Genomic DNA, 23,130 nt, shown 5'->3' with positions numbered 1-23,130 from the left:
ATAAGTTGGCACATATGACAAACCTTTAGACAAAAGAGACATATCGGCCTCATCAAGAGGTGTATTGGACAGATTAAACACTGTACTTATGTTTTTCTGGGTCTCCCACGTCTTCTGGTACCCGCCCCTCCTTGGGTGCGGCCTCCGCCGCCTCTGGGTTTTCCAGAATGAGGGGGCAGATCTGTGCCTACCTCTAAAAAATGCCTCGAATCTCCAGACCCTGCATTGTGGTCTGTATCGGAGGTGGACACCGAGGAGGCAGATTCAACCGGAAAGGGTGGTGCCCTTCTCCTTCTCATGGGTCTATTGGTATTGTCGTTAAAATTGTGAGTATTACCCAGCAACCACCTATACACAGTGTGGTTTTTATAATCATTGACCCTGAGTGGGAGAATGCCTTATCCAGGTGTAGTCTTGTGCACACCTTTCCAGACCCATAGGTATTTATGTGGTAACAAGGTTTGATATATACATTTGATTCTGATACACGTTTATAATAGAGATATCCTTTGATTACAGCAGTGGTTTGGTTGCAGAGCTGTGATTATATGGACATTCTCCACACTTGGTATACAGCAGTTCAGACATGCAGCCCCATTGGAATGTGCTGATAGAGGTGAGGAGGGGTAGGCCTTGCATGCATTTTAAGACCAGTGGTGAACACAGGGTGTTATTTTATTCCTCCTTGTAGTCTCACTACTCTGCCACCTGTTTTTGGTATATGAGTTCCTTTTTTCTAAATCTGGTATTGTGAAGTAGTTTATCTTGATACAAGCATTGTCGCTAATATTGTTATATATTGGGACCTGGGAGGCTCAGTCATGTTTATGTTCTATTTTTTCTAGATATACTTTTAATTATTCGGCTTCATTATATTATGATTGGATTTGATGATTCATGTTTGGCCCTTCTTGAAAAAGATCCTGGTTTTTGGATCGAAACGTCGAAACCTTTGAGGCTACAATAAAAATTTTCTATTGAAGAAATGTGTGGACTTTATACACAGTGAGAGTGCACCCTCCACCACGTGGAACTCTCGTCTACATTTGCGGACATTTCGTCTGTCGGGAGCACCCACCATTAGGTGCTTTGATGACAGTGCAGAACCCTCTTGTTTATATATATATATATATATATATATAGGGCCCCAGAGACATCAGTGTACCGGGCCCCAAAGTTTCTGTTGCCGGCCTTGTCTAACATACAGTACCACACGCACTATAACAATTTCAGTTCACATTTAAAGAAATTGCCACTAGAAAATACCTTTGTGTTCTGAATCTATGCACATACAATAGCTAAAAAAAGAGGGTGATCATACAAGAAGAAGAATTTCCGATTTGAAATAGAATAACCTTTTGCAGCTTAATAGGGACTCTACAGTCAGCCATGGGGCAGGGCAGTGAGGGAGATAGCACTTTAATTTTATTTAGATTTTTAAACTGTATTTCACTGCTATCTCTAGTTCTGGAATCATTTTTGTAGAGCAATGTAACTTCTCTACTCCTTTTCTGGTCGAGTGTTATTTTACCAGATTTATCCTATGTGTAAAACGGCTGCTGGTTTCCATGTAAGGTACAGTAAATAGAGAGAGGTGAAGATTTACACGACAGAGGACAGACACTTCACAGTAAATAAGGTGATTCAGTATGTTCTGGATTGATCAGGAGGCTGTAAAACATAGACTAGGATAATCCAGAGGCACTAGTTATTTCTTTTCCCAAGTTAGAAAAGACATGGGGGGTAATTCCAAGTTGATCGCAGCAGGACATTTTTTAGCAGTTGGGCAAAACCATGTGCACTGCAGGGGAGGCAGATATAACATTTGCAGAGAGAGTTAGATTTGGGTGGGTTATTTTGTTTTTGTGCAGGGTAAATACTGGCTGCTTTATTTTTACACTGCAATTCAGATTGCAGATTGAACACACCACACCCAAATCTAACTCTCTCTGCACATGTTATATCTGCCTCCCCTGCACTGCACATGGTTTTGCCCAACTACTAAAAAATGTTCTGCTGCGATCAACTTGGAATTACCCCCATGGTATGTAAAGATCCGGTAAGGATACCGGCGTTCGGTAATGCTGCAGTCGGAATACTGACACCAGAATCCCAACACTGCTTGGAATACCGATGCGAGGATCCCAACATGTCAGAATACTGACTCCAGGATCCCCACATCTAGGAATACCGACGCCAGGATCCCAAAACTGCTCAGAATACCAACACCAGGATCCCGACATGAATTTAAATGCTGGTGCCAGGACCCCGTACGCTGGAATACCAAACAAAGAACTGCCACATATGCAACATTTCAGATGTCAACATTGTGAACCTGTTGACAGTTTGAGTAGGTCAACCTGGTGATGCTGACAGTTTGAACCAACATTCTAATGTTTACATTGTGTTGTCAACCTTAGGGACGTTGACATAGTTACTGACAACTAATTGACCATATATGGTCCCCTGGATGCCCGGAAAAGTTGGTGGAACAAACACATCTTGCCCATTTCCTAGTGAAGTGGGCATGTTGAAAAGAATAATAACGGCAACCACAAGTCTATAGGGATGGGGCAAGGCTAATATGATTTAAAGGCCTAATGATAGATCATCTACAAGTATTACCTGGTGTGGTAGAAGGAGGTATGTTAATGTGCATACACATGGCGACATATTGACTATGCACGATTTTGACTATGCGATTTCCCTTGAACTCCCCCAGAGCCCAGATAGTACAGATAGCCCAGATTTTGATTATCTGTACGTTCAATTTTGTCTATGTTTGATTTTGACTAAGTGCCAATTAGGGTCTCCACACTAGCGGGTCCACCGCTGGCTAACCACGCTTCTTTGTTTCCCCGTTGGTGAGCATTTCTTCTCTCTCCCCCCTGGGTGCCTGCTTTACAACTGCACTGATTGTTCTAATCGTACTACACTGCCGCTGTGCTAACAACAGCTTCATCAGCAGAATCCAGCACACGGGCGCTCTGCACCTTCACAGCTACATCTCAGCAGTCGTCCGGGATAATCCTCTGCACCGCAATTGACGAGAACCAGCGTCATCTTAAAGCACAAGTGTTAGTCACCTAACAAACGGGGGTGAGCATAAAAACAGCTCATCACATTTCTTAAAAAACTTTCTGATTCTGGACTTATAACGTATACTAGTATACCAACTGTGGACACTTCCAGCTTACTAACATCCAAGTGGACCGCTACTGTAGACAATACAATATAAAAATATACAAGCTCTTCTTTGCACAAATGTTCCATTCACCGTTTTCTGTTGCATAATAGATAAGCATGTATTAATTTTATACAATGAGTGTATTTTATGTGTATAAATAAAACTATTAATTTTATGAGCGCTCTTTCATTGTTTGATATTACAAACAATTTCCTATACATATTCTAATAGGTATCCAGATTACCGTTAGGAGCAGCTATATTTATCTATTAATTTTAAGTATACTTGGCTATAGATATAGGTGCTAACTGTATATCTTATGACAATGCTGAATTCCCTTGTCGTATAAACAACCCTTTATGAAGTCTAAGAACACTGTACGCTGTTTACTTAAGAAGTACCGTAATGGTACGCTAGTTGCGTAACGATCGCTCAGCCGTAGGCGAGACGCTCAAGCGTCACGTTCGCTCACGGCCCAGTGATCACAGGACACGTTATTGGCTATGACTAGAGTAATGATTCGCTATGGCGTAGCGGACGCTCGAGACCACGAGGAGATCACCAGCGGCGCAGACGCTCACAACGCTATACCTTTATGTCTAAACCTTATACCAAAGAAATACACGGAATACCTTAATGTGAATACAGGGTGTAAGTGCAACCTTGTGTAACCTGACTAACTACAAAGCTGCTTGAGCGTCACCGACGCTCAAGTGAACACTTAACACTATAGGAAATACACAGATACTGGTTTAGGGTCCAAAGCCTATTAACTGTATTATATCTAGTATACTTGTAAAAAAGGGAATAACAGTACAAATGATACGCTACAATATAACAAAGACTTCCTAACCAAAATACAATACTATCTAATACAATACAATACTAGTCTAGGGGAGATACGAGAGAAAGAGAAGGGAAAGAGAGAGAGAGACGGAGAGAGATGAGAGAAATTTGGCTCACAGAAAGACAATGATTACGGAGAGAAACTTACGCACAAGGGTAAACGATCGCATGCGCCTGGACATCCAGCACCCGATTTTCAGCAATGAGAACCGTTGAAGAGTGAGAGCTGGATGTGGTCGGCCTGCCTATTTATGCCCCACACACAATGCAATCTCATAGTCCCTACAATCCCATTGTCCATTGGATGAAGGAATTCGACCCTGTATCACAACAAAAGGTCATAGGTTGATTCATACAGGTGGGCTGTGACGATTTCAAACAGCTCAGGTGGGTGGGGAACTAGGTTTCCCGCCGCATACCTGAGTATGAGTAAATAGTAGAAATGGACATAAACTTCTTATGTCCATAACTATTCGCACGAGCGATTAATACGCTCCAAACCAACACCGGAATATTGCTAATTAAATACTCTTCCGATGGGTACCAAACACTGCTGTATGATTCTTGTTAGACCCTTCGTACGATACAAAGAGGGATTACTTTAAACAGGGACCTTCTATATTAACCAAACTTTCAGAAACTATCAAAGGGATCATGATCTATAAACTACATTAATTGTGAAAATATGTAACGAATGAGTCGCACGCTACGACTACATAAACTCTACCGTAAATACGCATACCGCGCCTGCGAGTGCCCGCTATTGCGGGTATGCGCCTTCACGGGAGAGCGTACGCATGCGCAGCGCGGACCAGTGTGCGGTGCAAATATGGCAATGTGCATAGAGACATTTTTCTGACTTTGACAGTCCACCCTTTGGCAGTCAATAATAACTGCCACAAAACATTTAAGGAGAAAAATGCAAGTCAGGGGTTAATACATTTCCATGGTTGGGTAAGGGAGGAGAGAGGAGAAGGTGTGAAGAGGGTATGACCTAGTGAGATAGCAGAAGCATGTGTGTATGAATCCATGTTTGGGGGGTCATGTATCATCGTGCCGTACGTGTTGTACATCAAGCTTCGAGGTATTGCGAAGTATACATTTGAATTCCTTCTTATCCTGTGGTACAGGTCTGTGGATGGGCTGTCAAACTTTACCGAGCTCTTTTCGGATTTTGAACAAAATGGGGAGCACATTTTAGTTGATGATACATGAATGGGGGAGGTATGTGGTTGCTGATATCTGTGCCTGTATTCCCTATCGTCTATGTGTGTCATTACCTGAGGGTTGTAGAGATGAAGATAAAGAACACTTATGGAAAATGCAATGATATTCTATGTCAGGGAAATGTACATCTGTCGTCGAAGTTGTGTTCGGTATCTGTTGAGAGTCGTCTTCTTTGCGCTGTATTGCTCCTTGGGCATGAGCAAATAGCTTTGTCAGAGCCATCGGATTTACAAAAAAATGTTGGGCTAGCGTGAGTTTAAATGTACTAGGGAAACTGGGGATCCATGGCAAAGTTCATCAAGTGTCCATTTCTCAAGTGGCCAAAACTTCATCTTTGGTGCTTGTCTGTTGTCTGTATAGCGTCTCGTCAACTTCCTCGTCCAAGGGGGTCTTTGTATCTTGGAGAAAAGCAGAAAAACAGGTGAAAGAAACGGACCGTATAATCGCATTTTCATCCCATCCTGGTTTCTATCATTGGGTCATAAATCAAATCCAGGTTAATTACAGTTTCCTCGCTCCTCAAGCTCATCACTCTTGTACTTTGTTTGCACCTCATTAAAGCCTGCCCGCATCTAAATATCAATCCAATCGATATAACGACACCCAAGATACATAGTAGAAACTTTCCAACATCCATTATGACTCCTTGAGCCCAGTCTCCCAAACCGGAGAACCAATTTCGCGGGTTCAACCATGACACCCAACCAGTCAGCTCATTTCCTACAGCAGCAAGGGTGAGATTGTGTTTCCGACGAAATTCCCACTTCAATTGGAGAATATCATCCATCTTTTGGTCTATGACCTCTACCGGATCCTCGGTGCTATTTGTGATATACGTGCAACACTTTATGCCGTACTGTGTTGCCAATGTAACACAATATCCGCCTGTTACTGCTGTAAGATAATTAAGAACCATCCTATGCTGAACTAGTTCTGTTTTATAAGCTTGAAGTTCTCTTCCAGTGTATCTAAACGTGTCATCATACATTTCAGTGATATTATCTAACAAATTGGCGAGTGCGGAAATGTATCTATAATTCATCACTCCCCGAGCGGTACGAGTGAAATCTAACGCTACCAGGACCTGAATCCCGGTGGATTCATGGATAAGATCAGAGGCCGGATGCTCTAACCTTTCTGACAGTTGTCTTTTAACTCGGTGCTCGTAATGAGTGTGAGTATAAGGAGCTTGGGCACCACGGTGTATGTCCTTCATTTTGTCATGTGTAACAGTCATCACTTCAGGCAATACTTTTCCAATATAACACAATCCTTCAGAGTTTGGGGCAAGCCACTTGTACGCCTTTCTCCCGCATATGAAATATGCATCATCGGGGAGAACATATGGGACGGAGAAGGACATGACCATGTTACAAACCTTCCAGGTGAAATCTCCTGACCCTAATTCTTCCATCTGCCTAATGCACGTATCAGTTTGTACGATATGTGCACAGTATCCTGGTGATACCTCTCCAACTCTAGTAATCCTATTTCCTAAGGTATATCGATACCGGAAAGATTTTCCTCTACTGGCTATGTGGCGTACCAGCTCTGTATCTGTAGGCATTCTATCTGCTCTGTGTGAAAAGGTCATGGTAAGGTTGCTCCATGACACTTCCCAATTTCCCGGTTTTCTGGGATTGGAGATGTTGAAACATAAGAGGGACCTATCCACATGGTATTGGTGGAGCTTCAAACTAGGAGGGCTGGAGATGTTAAACCTCCGGTCCACCGGTCTCCCACCATTTAGCTCAAGTACCTCCCCTAACGTTAAAGGAAATGGTACTAGCCCTGATTTGCTGTGACCCTGAGGCACTTGAGAGCATACCCAACAATCTGTTTGGTTTAACACGTTACCCACTAAGGAGTGATAGTCACTCAATGGATGCCGGTCCATATGGATATTAAAACTAGATTGGCATTTCTTTATGCATCCATCTTCAACCAGATTATCACAGAGCCTACAGATACAATTTTCTTCAGCTAACAATCCATCACAATTTCTTCTATCGGATCGTTTTCTGATACTCGCCTTTGCTTGTTGGTTTGATTGATCTTGGAAAACTACGCCTCCATCATCATAATCGGAACCCATTCCAGATCCTCTCTCGACCTCTATGGTACTCTCGCCGGAACAGACTGCTCTGGTCAACATCATGGTTAACATCAAAATCCGGATCACAGTCTCTTGGGGCAAGTCCATCTTTGAGGAGGAAATAGAGAAGAATGAGAGGGGGGGAAAAGAAATTTCAAGGAAGAGGGGATGGGAAGTGGAGGAAAACAATAAAAGGGAGAAGGGAGTCGACAACTGCTTTCGGTCTTCAAGGCTCAGGTGCCGCCTCAGTCCTCCTGGAACAGACACTCCAGTGATACAACCTCTACCGTCTGTTCCTTATCACGGGACTTCTCTGGATCAGCAACCTTTTTGCAGTGGGATGAATGGACCCAAGTCTCTCTCTCAGCCACCTTCAATGCTGTGGTGCTAGTCAATAAGACCTGGTATGGTCCTTCCCATCTATCAATAAGACAACCTGAGCGTAGAAAATTTCGTATCATTACATAATCCCCAGGTTCAATGTCATGACAATTACTATCTGGTAAATCAGGAATCACCAACTTCAGATTATCATTTTGATTCCTCAACTGCTTACTCATGTTAATCAAGTACTTTACAGTTACTTCATTGTTACATTTCAAATCATCCTGGGGGTTAATCATGACATGCGGTTGTCGACCAAACAAGATTTCAAAAGGAGACAGATTAAGAGGGGACCTGGGAGTGGTTCTGATGCTATACAAAACAATGGGTAAAGCTTCTGGCCACGTCAATCCTGTCTCTGCCATTACTTTACTCAATTTATTTTTAATAGTGCTGTTCACTCTTTCGACCTTCGCGCTCGCCTGTGGACGGTACGGAGTGTGCAGCTTGCTATCAATTCCCATCAACTTACACATTCCTTGAAAGACATCACCTGTAAAATGGGTACCCCTATCACTTTCAATGATTCTAGGGATACCATATCTACATACAAATTCCTGCACAATTTTCTTAGCGGTAAACATAGCGGTATTTGTAGCTGCTGGGAAAGCTTCGACCCAATTCGAGAAAACATCTATACAAACAAGTACATATTTCAAATTTCGACATGGGGGTAATTGAATGAAGTCGATTTGTATTACCTGGAAAGGGCCGCCGGCAGGTGGGATATGGGATGGTTCTGTAGGTATTGCTTTTCCAATATTCTTTCTCAGACAGGTAAGGCATGACATTGCTCTTTTACTCGCATGAGAGGAGAATCCTGGGGCGCACCAGTATGCTCTTACCAATTTGCACATCCCCTCCTTGCCTAGATGAGTCAGCCCGTGAGCTGCTTCAGCCAGACATGGAAGGTATGCCCTGGGGGCCACTGGTTTACCATGTCCATCCGTCCAGAGCCCTGAGGACTCCTGGCCATATCCCTTTGCCTTCCAGACTGCTCTCTCCTGTGTGGAACACAAATTCTGCATCTCACACAACTTTTGTGTGTTGATGGTATTAAATACCATCAGTTGTGTGGTGTCTGTCTGTATGGGGGTAGCAGCTGCAAGCTTTGCGGCTTCGTCTGCTCGGCTGTTACCAAGGGATACTGGGTCTTGGCTATATGTATGTGCTTTACATTTGATAACAGCCACTCTGTCGGGTTCCTGTATCGCTGTTAGAAGCCTTTTTATATATGCTGCATGCGCTATCGGTGTACCAGCTGCCGTCATGAAATTTCTGAGGCGCCATAGGGCTCCGAAATCATGTACTACCCCGAAGGCGTATCTAGAATCGGTGTAGATATTGGCTGACTTACCCTTAGCCAATTCACATGCTCTGGTTAGGGCGACCAGTTCAGCAACCTGGGCTGAGTGAGGTGGGCCTAGCGGTTCCGCTTCTATGGTGTCTTGGTCATCTACGACTGCGTATCCAGTACACAAGTCTCCCGAGTCTGACTGTCTATGACAACTACCGTCCGTGTAGAACGTGAGTTCTGCATCTTCCAGTGGGTTGTCACTGATGTCAGGCCTTGCGGTAAAATTTTGGGTCAAATATTCCATACAATCATGTGTATCTCCCTTTGCATTAAATCCTCCTTCCCCATCACTCTCACCTTCCACCCTTTGTGCCTGACCAGGCACACCTGGGAGAAATGTTGCAGGATTTAATGCGCTGCATCTCCTTATGGTGATGTTTACTGGGGCCATTAATGCCAATTCCCATCTTGTAAACCTTGCTGATGAGACGTGTCTGGTTTGGGCAGAATTCAATAAGGCAGATACCGCATGCGGTGTATGGATTGTGAGGTTGTGGCCTAGCACGACATCTTCACTTTTCGTCACTAGCAATGCTATCGCCGCAACGCTACGCAAGCATGTGGGGAGGGATCGCGCTACCGTGTCTAGCTGGGCGCTGTAGTATGCAATTGGCCTGCTGGCGTCACCGTGTTTTTGGGTTAGTACACCTGCTGCGCACCCAGCACTTTCTGTTCCGTATAGTTCAAAGGGTTTCCCATAGTCTGGCATACCTAGTGCTGGTGCCTGCGTTAGGCACTGTTTGAGTCTCTCAAATGCTGTTTCGGATTCGTCTGTATGCGAAATCCGATCAGGTTTGTTTGAAGAGACCATTTCCTGCAAAGGTAACGCCAATATGGAAAACCCTGGGATCCAATTACGGCAATACCCACACATTCCTAAAAACGTCCTGATCTGTTGCTGGGTTTGTGGCAGTGTCATGTCTCTAATGGCTTGGATTCTATCAGCGGTCAGGTGTCTCAGTCCTTGTGTTAGACAGTGTCCCAAATATTTTACCTTAGTCTGGCATAATTGTAACTTGTCTTTGGAAACCTTGTGACCTGTGTCTGAAAGATGAAACAGGAGCTGTTTCGTATCCTTCAGAGATGCTTCCAGTGAATCTGAACACAGTAATAAATCATCCACATACTGTATCAATACTGATCCACTCTCTGGTTGGAAAGACTGTAAACAATCATGCAAAGCCTGAGAAAATATACTTGGACTATCTATGAAACCTTGGGGTAACCGAGTCCACGCGTATTGGACTCCTCTGTATGTGAATGCAAACAAATATTGGCTGTCAGGGTGCAGAGGTACCGAAAAGAAAGCGGAGCAGAGGTCAATAACAGTGAAAAATTTGGCAATGGGAGGAATTTGCATTAGGATGACAGCTGGATTAGGCACTACGGGGAACTGACTTTCAACTATTTTGTTAATCCCCCTTAGATCCTGCACTAGCCTGTAACCCCTCCCCCCACTCTTTTTAACAGGGAAGATGGGACTATTTGCTGTGCTGGACGTTCTTACTAGAATGCCCTGTTGTAGCAAGCGCTCTATCACGGGGAAAACTCCTAACTCCACCTCTGGCTTCAGAGGATACTGTGGGATTTTTGGAGCTATCCTACCATCTTTTACTTGTACAACTACTGGAGCTACGTTTGCCATTAATCCAGTGTCCTGTCCATCTTTTGTCCAAAGTGACTCTGGTATCTGAGATATCATCTCTTCTACTTGGGATGGATTCCTATTTGTCATAATGGAATGTGACATTAATTTTGATGGGGAGTCTAACATGTCTCGTACCTCCTGAGCGTGATTCTCAGGTATGTCCAGGAATACACCTTCAGGAGTACAATAAATGACGCAACCCATTTTACATAGTAAGTCTCTCCCCAGGAGATTAGTTGGTGCCGATGCAGCCAGCAAAAAGGAATGCTTGGTATGCAAAGGCCCTATTGTAATCTCGGCTGGTTTGCTAACAGGGTAGTGCTGGACTACTCCTGTTACTCCCATGGCTGGAATTGTCCTACCAGTGGTTCTCATGCCCACTGTCGAATTTATCACTGACTTGGCCGCCCCTGTGTCTACAAGAAAGTTTAAAGTTTTACCAGCTACATTGATTGCAATCTCTGGTTCGCTTCCAAGACTGGCAATCAATTTAACTGGCTGCAGATTACAGGTGTGGCCACACCCCTATTGGGTATGCTGACCTCCCTGAATCCCATTGGCAGCAACTACTTGTGGGGGAGTTAGCTGGGAACTACCAGAGGCCTGCCAGTCTCTGTTCGGGGGATATCTTTTTGTTTCCCCTGTATGTGGCTCAAAACTCCGCCTCTGTGGACCCTGCTCCCAATGTCGTGTGTTGTGTTGTTGTCTAGGGGGTTGAAAAGATCTTTGTACATTCTTTGTTCTACATTCTCGTGCAAAGTGTCCCGGTCTGTTACAAGAAAAACATGTTATTACACTTGCCTTACCCACAGGATTCGGTGGTACATACGCAGGCTGCCTTGTGGTCAGCGCCTGTATACTTACGGACATCAACTTATCACTTTGCGACTCCCTGTGTCTAGTGATGTTTTTGTCGTGATCAACAGCAGCCTCTCTCAAGGTGGACACTGACAGACCTCGCCAACATGGTTGTGTGGTCTGTACCCTAGCCTTTAATGTTTCTTTCAAACCATCCATCAGTACAGATACTGCTACTTCTCGATGGTTTGGGTTGGTCTTAATGTCTTCTATACCAGTGTATTTTGCCATTTCTGATAGTGCCCGGTGGAAATATTCTGCTGCCGTTTCGGACTCCTTTTGCTTAATGGAAAATATTTTATTCCATTTAACAACGGCTGGGAAATACTCCTTTAGCTGTAAATTTATCCTTTTTACATTATCCTGGTCGTACACATCTGTAAGCGGTACATCTTTATCTAGTCCACAATCAGCCAAGAATTTAACTGAGTCGACATTGGAAGGTAAGCAAGCTCTTAGCACTATCTGCCAATCCTTATTATTGGGCTCTAAAGTGTTTCCTAGATCCCTGATGTATTTTTGGCTTGCCACTAAATCTTTTCTGGGGTCTGGGAATTCAGACACTATGGTCCTCAATTCCATTCTAGTGAACGGGCAATACATGGCAATGTTCCTGACGGGTGTGGCTCCTGATGCATCTGTTTTCCCATTGGGAACTACTATCACCTTTACAGGAGCAATTCTAACAGCCTCATTCTGCGTAGATTCTACAACTTGTGGTACAATTGTTTCAGTGTAGTGCATGGTGCCGTACTTACCCGTTGACACGACCTCACCTATCCCTCCGCTAGGGGCCTTCACTAATCTCGTGGGTGGTGCAGTTCCTACTGTGGTTTCTGATATGGTGGCCGCTAGAGAGAGCGCTGAAATTGTTGCCGAATCTTCTTCTTGATCACACTCCTGAGGAAGGTTCAAAACAGGGTACATCTTGCACGGGTTAATACTTGCATGAGTTATTTGGTTAACATCATTAACATTTACAGGGTTACTAAGAGTTTGTGTTTTACAACCCAGTGCGTTTCTCTCCGTAATCAACTTCTCTCCTGCAATGTATGGTGGAGGTGGAGCTGTGGCTATCAGCTTCCTGACTGCCCCAGATCCCGCCGCCAGAGCCAAACCTCTCTGTATCTCACCTTCCTGGTGCCATAACTGTAAGTAATCATGATGCTGAATTCGTCTCTTTGTTGATTTTACGAGACATATCCTCCTCCTTAAATTTTGTAACACGTCTGGACTGAAGCTACCTATTCTTGGGAATTTGTCCCTGTCTTGTACAGTCATTCTCTCCCATTCATCACATAAAGATTCGGTGTGACTTCCATATTTTTCACACATTACATATCGTGCCGACCCAACTGGTCGGTTCACAGAATCAACCTGAACCAGGGTTGATCGCCCCCTACCTGAGCAACTGGCCCCCATAGTCTGCAGGTGTTGCTTAGTCCTCCTTGGATTTCTGTATCAAGGTTTTCAGCAAGCCTTTACAGACAACCAAATTACTCCACAGTAGGCCGGCGGTGGTGGTTTACCGAGTACCCCACTCACTCGCCCACCTCGACCAATACGACCTGATCACACCGATATGGTGCTGGCGTACTCGATACAGGGCCCCTATGGAACCTTCTGTTTACTGGAACATATGAGGGTTACCCGCAGGACACTTACTCTTTCCAGTAAAGTTGGGGTTGTTAGATAGTTCCTGAGTGACCAGCGAACTTCCCTTCCAAAAATAAAAAATTACACAAATCACGTCAGAATGTACAGATAGCGTTTGTGACCACTTTACTCTAATGGTATTAGGTCAGATTACTAACTACTGCACACAATTACGTGTGGTCCAATCGTTCAGTACACAAGCACTACTTGTCATGTACTGAAAGATCAATGGAATCGATGTTTCCGGCCGCGATTCCTTCAGCAAGAGCTTATGGCCTATATGGGTTCTGCACCAACACCCCAGGCGTTGTGCCTCTTGTACCTTTATAGCGGACCTTTTAGTACCTTACGACCTCCTGGTCTTGTTACCTTCTGTTAATGACCTCCTGGTCTGTTACCTTATGGTCCGCTATACTCTAATGCTCAAATATTATTTAACCAGGGATGCCTCCCTAGCCACCGTATATGTCACTTACACGTGTGTCCCTTGACAAGTACCCGACTTTCCTTTTGGTTCCACCTTAAAGTTATATAAACTTTTGTATACAAAACCACACTCACTCAACACATGTACACTTTTGTTTCTATATCTATTTCTGCGCAGAAATTGTCTTCAGTCCAACTGTGTTACCAATTAGGAGCAGGATCTGTTAAACTAAATTTCAGATTTTTCCAAAAATAGATTTGCGTTATTTACCGCGTCGCGTTATTTACCGCTGTGCGTTACTTATCGCCTTTGCGCTAATTATCGCTTTGCGCTAATTCAACTTTTCGTGACTTGAGCTACGTTGCGTAACCAGACGCTACGTTGCGTAATGTACGCTGCGTGCGTCTGCCGTTTGGATTGCGTACGCAAGTCTTTTGTTAGGGACACGTGTACGCAAAACAAAGATCCACCGTAACACAATTTCTACCTTTATCAATGTAGGTGATCCCTGATCATCTACCGCACACCACACTGACTGTCTTATCTCCCAGACAAGCCGTGTGTTGGTCTATACTTTAACTATTACCTCTACTATGAAATAACAGCAAATCTCTTTTTGCACTTTCTAATCAACTATAAAACTTGGCAAACAGGAATAGTGATATACGAAATTTGAAAAAGAAATGCAGATAAATGTATGCGTGCGTGTATACGCAAGACAGAAGAGAAATAAAACAGTTTTAAAAGACACAAGCGCTTTGTTCTTACTTCCGGTTCCCGGATTCCTTCAGCACTCTTTATCTAAGCGAAGCAGACGCTTATCCCGTCAGCACTGCGAGACAACCTCCCACCCTTTGCTGGGGGGATAATGTCTGCTGATCTACCTAGTGCAGATATGAGAAGGATAGGACGAGTCCCCAATTGACAATGCTGAATTCCCTTGTCGTATAAACAACCCTTTATGAAGTCTAAGAACACTGTACGCTGTTTACTTAAGAAGTACCGTAATGGTACGCTAGTTGCGTAACGATCGCTCAGCCGTAGGCGAGACGCTCAAGCGTCACGTTCGCTCACGGCCCAGTGATCACAGGACACGTTATTGGCTATGACTAGAGTAATGATTCGCTATGGCGTAGCGGACGCTCGAGACCACGAGGAGATCACCAGCGGCGCAGACGCTCACAACGCTATACCTTTATGTCTAAACCTTATACCAAAGAAATACACGGAATACCTTAATGTGAATACAGGGTGTAAGTGCAACCTTGTGTAACCTGACTAACTACAAAGCTGCTTGAGCGTCACCGACGCTCAAGTGAACACTTAACACTATAGGAAATACACAGATACTGGTTTAGGGTCCAAAGCCTATTAACTGTATTATATCTAGTATACTTGTAAAAAAGGGAATAACAGTACAAATGATACGCTACAATATAACAAAGACTTCCTAACCAAAATACAATACTATCTAATACAATACAATACTAGTCTAGGGGAGATACGAGAGAAAGAGAAGGGAAAGAGAGAGAGAGACGGAGAGAGATGAGAGAAATTTGGCTCACAGAAAGACAATGATTACGGAGAGAAACTTACGCACAAGGGTAAACGATCGCATGCGCCTGGACATCCAGCACCCGATTTTCAGCAATGAGAACCGTTGAAGAGTGAGAGCTGGATGTGGTCGGCCTGCCTATTTATGCCCCACACACAATGCAATCTCATAGTCCCTACAATCCCATTGTCCATTGGATGAAGGAATTCGACCCTGTATCACAACAAAAGGTCATAGGTTGATTCATACAGGTGGGCTGTGACGATTTCAAACAGCTCAGGTGGGTGGGGAACTAGGTTTCCCGCCGCATACCTGAGTATGAGTAAATAGTAGAAATGGACATAAACTTCTTATGTCCATAACTATTCGCACGAGCGATTAATACGCTCCAAACCAACACCGGAATATTGCTAATTAAATACTCTTCCGATGGGTACCAAACACTGCTGTATGATTCTTGTTAGACCCTTCGTACGATACAAAGAGGGATTACTTTAAACAGGGACCTTCTATATTAACCAAACTTTCAGAAACTATCAAAGGGATCATGATCTATAAACTACATTAATTGTGAAAATATGTAACGAATGAGTCGCACGCTACGACTACATAAACTCTACCGTAAATACGCATACCGCGCCTGCGAGTGCCCGCTATTGCGGGTATGCGCCTTCACGGGAGAGCGTACGCATGCGCAGCGCGGACCAGTGTGCGGTGCAAATATGGCAACGTGCATAGAGACATTTTTCTGACTTTGACACTTATATTTTTTCTTATTTACTAATTAGCGCCCAATACTACTAGGGTTTAACACCCCTTGTGGTTTTTTTGGACTAAGTGCCAATTATGACTATACTTTGTACTTTGTATCAAGATTGACTTGCCTACACAGTCTATCCAACCTTGTGATACTGACCCCGCGGGAGTGCGCATCGGGATCGAATCGGTATCACCAGCTGCCTAACACCTTGCGCTTTCCACTAACTTTCCTTGCGATTTTGACTATATAGTCAAAATCGAAAGGAGAAATCTCACCGTGTGTACACACCCTTAGTGTCCAGGAGGGCAGCATAGTGATGTGTAGGTTGGAAACATGTTGGTGTACAGAAAGTGGCAAGTGTGGCATGCAGGAGTGCAGGCATGTTGTTGTGCATGAGGGGGGGCATGGGGCTGTTGTGCAGGAGGGGGCAAACGTGGTGTGCTGGAGGTTTAGTAGGGGGTGTCACAATTCCGGGATGTATAATGGACTGTACCTATAGTTAGGTGGCGCGGGGGCTAATGTACTGGTGGTTTTTGACAGAGCCCCCTGCAAGGAGATATGGGCTTTGCTGCACCCGACACACAGGTTGCGGCTGTCAGACTGGGTTTCCAAGTACAGATGCTGGTATACACTGGAGACTGGACCAAACTGGATGAAGGACTAGGACCTGATGATAGAGTCTCTTTTGGTATGGAACTGACTACTTACTGTAGGATACCGTTAATACTGGCTCAAACGAGCATTATAGTAACTGAATATACAGAAGTAACCATACTCATCGTGGCTACATCTTGCCACTATCTCGCCTTGTTAGATGCGATGGTGCGCGAGTGTCTTAGACTCATACATGCTCCTTTCACATGAATGGGAGTGCCAATTGCCACAGCTCGGCACAGCTAGGCATGAGCATGCCTAGGCTTGCTGAGAGTGCCAATTTAGCACAGATGTACATCTGTAGCTGAGCTTGGGTAGCAATATAATAGTCTCTGGACACCGGAAGGTAGCATCTGTAACTAGCGTTACCACCTCATCCCTTTAAATCTGGACACATGTTAATTACACAGGTTCTGTGGCTGATTAAAACAAGGTGAAATTGAATCTTGAAGTCAGCCAGCCACAGAACCTGCATAATTAATGTGTCCAGAATTAAAGGGATGAGGTGGTAACCCTATCTATAACACAGGATACAGGTACCAACAAGAGCTGAAAAATGTGCACTCTGAATAATATGCTTGCTAGGGATTCAGGGGTTAATTACACTCCAGGACATAGGATCTCTGCAGCAGGATGTAGAGTGTACTAACCCAGCAATTGATGGTAACACTATGCAGTTTCAAATCAGTAGGCTGAATGCTCAGGTGCAACTCACATGTGGTTATTAGCCTGAAAGGAACCACAGTAGACAGAGAACAAACACAGGCACAGGTCGTAGGGGGTCATTCCGAGTTGATCGTAGCTAAATTTAGCACAGCTACGATCAGGCACTCTGACATGCGGGGGGACGCCAAGCACAGGGCTAGTCCGCCCCGCATGTCAGTGCCGCCACCCCCTCGTAGAAATGCAAAAGCATTGCACAGCGGCGATGCTTTTGCATTTGAGGAGTAACTCCCGGCCAGCGCAGCTCCTGCGGCTGGCCGGGAGAATCTCTTCGCTACCCCTAGTCGCAGCGGCTGCATGTGACATCACGCAGCCGTTCCGGCCCGCCCCCCCCCCCCCCACAGTCCGGCCACGCCTGCATTGGCCAGACCGTGCTCCCAAAACGGCGTCCGAATGCCGCCGTGCCGTCCCCTCCCGCCAGCGACCGCCTCTGCCTGTCAATCAGGCAGAGGCGGTCGCTAGGGAACGACGGCCTTCGGCCGTCCGACATGCGCCGGCGCACTGCGGCGCCAGCGCATGCGCAGTTCCGACCCGATCGCTGCGCTGGGATAAACTGCAGCGAGCGATCAGTCCCGTAGTGTACTGCAGACTGGTAACTTGAATGTGCTAGAGGGTTCAGTAGTCCATGAAGTTAGTGCAGAGCTGTGAGACTGAAAACATGTATATTGTAGTTTTATTAGCAGGAGCTCAGCTAAATGGATCTCAGGAGTCAGAGGTAGAGAATCTTCCCAGGAAAAGGATTCCAGCAATGCAGGAACAATGGAACTGTAGTCTTCTATACACTGGAGCCATAATAAGCAGTATAGCTAGCTGCAAGCTGCATTCCTCCCAACATGACCCTCAAGGAGGCTTAAAACGCGCTGCTTCTGGACTTTACTATTAAGTTCTGATTGCTGTCACCAGTTTTGAACAGGTTAATTGATAAGAAAAGTTTTTCAGCACAAGTGTTGGCAATCATAAATTAAGAGGGAAGTCCAGGAGAAGAGCATTCTGTGTCTCCTGGAGAGGGTAATGTTGGGAGGTATGAAGCTGGAGCTTTACTAGTCATGCTATGACTTACTGCAAACAGGAGCCAGGGATAGTAGAAGTACAAATGGAGCCACGCTAGTCGTGGCTCCGTCTGTGACTAGGTGCGCCTGCCCAGGCGCACCTGATGCTGAGAGCGTCTCTGCCCGCGATGGAGACAAGCCCCATTCACCAGAATGGGAGCGTCTCTGTGCACTCCCGGCGTGACTAGGTGGACGGATCGCCTAATCACGCCGGGAGTGCATGCCTGCGATGGAGCCGCCTCAGATGAGCACAGCTCCATCCATGACTCTTTGCTCTGACCATCACTTGGAGTCATCACAGGGATTATGTAAGAGCTGCAGGTCCCAGAGTGGCTGTAAGGATCAGCTGATGCAAGGAGCACACTGACTAAAGAGAATGCAGTCAGCTGACATGAACAAACATGCCAACATCCATGCATCCTCTTTACAACACAAATGCATCAAGAAATCCTGCCCTGTAGGACAGACAGCAAAGGTAAGTCACACAATAAAGTTCCAGAGTTTGACAGGAGATTTATGGCTTTTGTACAGGAGGGGGCATGTGGTTGTTGTGGGTATCCGGTCTATAGATCTACACTAAAAAGGTCTACAGTCAGTAGGTAGACCACTAATGGTAGACATGCATTAGATCAACAGGGTCAAAAGGTTGACATGGAAAAGGTAGACAGTTCAAAAGGTCGACACACATATGGCCAAAACAAGTGGATTTTTTTCAATTTCAAGTTTTTCATACTTTACTATCCACGTGGACTACAACATAAAAAAATTGTCTACTTTTTTGTGTTGACCATTTTCATGTCGACCTTTTGACCTTATTGACCTTTTGACCATGTCGACATTCTTTACTGTCAACATTTTCTATGTCGACCTTTTGACACTGTCGACCTAAAGCATGTCTATTATTAGTGGCAGACCTAACTGTAGACCTTTTTAGTATAGATCTAATAATCCACACCCATTGTGCAGGAGGAAGGTATGTTGGTGTGTAGGAGGAAGCATGTGTGGTGTGCAGTAAGGTGTATGTTGTTCTGTAGGCGTGACTACTAAGGGCCACTACTGTCACTCATTTCAAAATGAAAAAGGTACGGCGCTGTAGCATTAACTGCGTCGGGCACCATTGTACCACGCTACACCTCTGGTTCATGCACCTTTTTTCTGCAGGCAGCCTTGGTTAGATAGTGACAGCAGCACTTTTAATCTGGTGCTAGCTGTAAGCCAATCTGAGCTCACAGCTGGCAACCAATGAGGAGCCGCTGCTGCAACCACTCTTGATTGGCTGCTAGTCCATTAGCTTCGGTTGGCTCACGGTCAGCAGTGGATTCAAAATTCCACTGGCACTGTCTATCTATGGATATCTATAGCTGCCTGTCAGTGCGCTGGCTATTACATCCCCCCTCTCAATCCTGGGACAATTGGGCATCCCTATTTTCGGGATGGACTTTAAAAAAACTGGTACGTTCCCGGGAAATCTGAGACATATAGCATTGTTATATATTCATTAACGTATATACTAGACCAGTGTTTCTCAAGCTCTGTCATCATTGAATCCTAACTGTGTGTTTTCCAGGTCATCTACCTAGGTCAACATGTGGTACTAACTATTGCTGAGGATACCTTGAAACCACGCACAAATTCCATAAGTAGTGGGTTTGAGAAATACTGTACTTGAGCTAGCCACCCTCTAAAGCAGGGATTCCCTACTATCTTCAAGGCACATTAACAGTCCAGGTTTGACTTAATTAGTACATCAGTTGTTTTTATGTAACCATCTGTGCTAAAGCATCTGAAAAACCAGGACTGTTAATATCTCTTGAGGACCAAGGTTGGGAAGCCCTGCTCTAAAGTTATTGACTCTGGCAATAACATTAAAATACAGTAGTTAGAGAAAACCATTGTGTCCCAGTAAGATTTTATAGTGAAAGCACAATATCTTACAACCATATGTAATCTGGCAGCAACATGAAACCACACCTAAAATGTAGAACAATGCATTCATCTTTTTCTGTTTTCTCCTCATGATGTCTCATCAGTTATTACAGCAAATTAAAGCTTTGCACAAGCATGGACATGGAATACTGCCAAGGGCGTGACAAGGTGTTTATATGTAAAAGGAGCAGGTGCACTTGTCAGAGCTCCTGAGCAACAGCAGAAAGAAAACAAGGTAATTTCCATATTCTGTGTTGATAAGCAAACTCGCTTCCATAGATTTACAATTAAGCATCTTACGGACAAGAAACACAGCCACAAGAGATATTTTCATTCATTTCAGAAAATACATTTATGGAACTTTGAGGAAATAAGGATATCAGATCGTCAATGAAACCAGGAAGGTTAGAAAAGAGAAAATGCTTTGAACTTAGTGCTATCAAACACTTCAGGATAGACAGCAAAACAGTCAGAATTATCCTGTATAAATAGCAATATATGGAATCTGCTTCAACAGTTGAGTTCTCTGCCCAACAACAACTAACATTTGTATCTACTGCTGGTGTGTATGAAACATGTAAATGGCACTGCAGAAAGGGTTTAGCAAAGGTTCCTCATTTTTCTTAACAAAGGAATTAAGACTGAAGGAGGTGGAGAGAGAAGAGTAAAACACTCTTTGACATATGTGTACTAAATGCATTAAACAAATATGTAGGACGTCTGAACTAGAAACTCATTATCCAGAAAGCTCAGAAACAAAGCAAATGATTGCTGGTGTTCACTATTATGTCATAACCAAAGACAAGATTACTGAGGGCTCCCGAATATAGACACTGCGAGGAGCGCTGCTAATTATTTATTGAGAAAGGCAATGCTAAGCATAGTAGGTAAATTAGCAATTTTGGTCTTGTGGTTCCAAACTATGGGGAAAAAACATTCTGGACAATTATGGAAAATACTAACATTATTATAGAGGGGCTTTGAGGTATTAGGGCTAACATCACTGTGGAACAATTGCAATGTTATTTGCTTTAGCATTCAAACAGATTTTAAATCCTTGGATTTGCTTGTGTGGTTACAAGATGACTTAACACATGGGCCAGTTGCAGTAATCTGCTACAGACCATATGTACCAACATGCCTTATAATTAGGCTTATCATCCTTTTAAACTGGGACACCTATGATTTACAGTTTATGTTGCCACTGACTTCAAACCTACATGTCACCTGATTTTAATAAGCCACAGAAACTGTGTAATCCATGAGCTTCCTAGTTTAAAGGGATAGTATGGTAAGCTTACTTACATACTGTGCCTCTTAACATGACCCATTCCAGGAGGGACAAAATGCTCTCTGCCTGGACTTATAGGCCCTACACACTGGCCGACAAAAGTCAAAGATATGAACGATCTCGTTCATAAATGAACGAGATACCGTTCATATCTTTGAGTGTGGAGGTTCCAGCGATGAACGATGCGTGGCCCCGCGCTCGTTCATCGCTGGTCCCCCGTCGGCTGTACATGCAGGCCAATATGGACAATCTCGTCCATATTTGACTGCACTTCAATGCAGCCGGGTGACGGGGGGAGTGAAGAAACTTCACTCCCCCCGTCACTGCCCCTCCGCCGCCGGGTCGCCCGACGGCCGTATCCTCCTTCGGGCAGCTCGGCGGTGGATCATCCAATGTGTAGGGTCCTTTACCTCTTTTTATATGATTGGCATCACCCGTTTGAACTATTTAATTAATAAGAAAGATATTTCAACACAAGTGATTGCAATCATAAATTAAAAGAGGGAAGTCTAGATAGAGAGTATTTTGTCCTTCCTGGAATGAGTTATGTTGGGAGGTGTTTACTTATAAATATACTTACCATACTATCCTTTAAACTAGGACACATATGAATTACATAGGTTATGTGCTGATTTAAACCAGGTGAAATTCAGTCTTGCAGTAAGCCAGCCACAGAACCTATGTAATTTATGAGTGTCACGGTTTAATGCGATAGTATGGTAAGCCTACCTATAAAGATCCTATACCAGTGGTTCCGAAACTTTCTTGAACCACTGCGTCCTAGAGTATCAGCATTTTTTCAAGGCACCCCTAGGTAAAAAGTTTTTTTATTGATAAATTCGAAAAAAACAATTCAATTAAGTCAGTTTTGCCTACCTATCCTCCTTAGGTTCAGTTATGTGGTGGTGTACAGTTGTGCTGCTTATTGACCACATGTGCTATGATTGGCAGCCACCAGCACTAATTTTGCCTATCACTTTGACCATAAATGATTTGTTTGGTCCTGGACCACCAACCCGAGGCACCTCTGCAAGAACCTTGTGTCACCCCAAGGTGCTTGGGCACAGTTTGGGAATCACTGTCCTATACAGTTTTATAACTATTGGATAGGATAAATATCTGCATTGTTGTAATTTTGGAACCACATCACTGGTACATGACTTTGCCCACTTGCCACCAATTGCTGCCCCTGGTCCGCATACAAATTTGTCTGGAGGGCAGATGAGGTAATCAAACAGCAATGAAAGATGGGTTCTGCTGGTCACCGCAATCTACCAGCTGTATAAAGAAAAGGTAGTCACACATGTTACATACTGTACATAACAATTATCAATATAGTTTTCAAAGGTTCAGATACACATATTAATATACTTTTGTGGTTGTCTTGGCTATTAAATTCATTAAATGAGTGCACTGTATTGTAACATATGAAGTACAAACAAATTCCTCAATGGTGCCGTGTTTTTATTGGTAAAGGAGGAAGAAAA

The 23,130-nt window shown here is 44.2% G+C and overlaps 1 protein-coding gene and 1 long non-coding RNA gene across 4 annotated transcripts in view; both read left to right on the top strand.

Annotated features, from left to right (window-relative positions):
* Positions 1–375: 375 nt before the first annotated feature.
* On the top strand, positions 376–901 carry LOC134929160 (uncharacterized). Its single transcript, XR_010178339.1, has 3 exons — positions 376–440; positions 520–616; positions 846–901. It is a non-coding gene; the product is annotated as an uncharacterized LOC134929160 (long non-coding RNA).
* Positions 902–20,537: 19,636 nt separating this feature from the next.
* Positions 20,538–23,130, top strand: part of LOC134929159 (serpin B10-like) — a 45,348-nt gene continuing 42,755 nt past the window's right edge. Inside the window, exon 1 of one of the 3 annotated variants that reach the window (XM_063924933.1) lies at positions 20,538–20,587. Coding sequence is in view for 2 of the 3 variants with exons in the window: in XM_063924929.1 (XP_063780999.1) it covers positions 20,743–20,756 (14 nt within the window). In the remaining variant the exon portion in view is untranslated. Of the gene's footprint in view, positions 20,588–20,709; positions 20,757–23,130 lie in introns of those variants that run through there. The other 2 variants (XM_063924929.1, XM_063924934.1) reach the window with 2 other exon arrangements.

Source organism: Pseudophryne corroboree, chromosome 5, assembly GCF_028390025.1.
Source record: "Pseudophryne corroboree isolate aPseCor3 chromosome 5, aPseCor3.hap2, whole genome shotgun sequence".
In the NCBI taxonomy this organism is placed as follows: domain Eukaryota; kingdom Metazoa; phylum Chordata; class Amphibia; order Anura; family Myobatrachidae; genus Pseudophryne; species Pseudophryne corroboree.
This window is presented reverse-complemented; position numbering and strand designations above follow the sequence as displayed.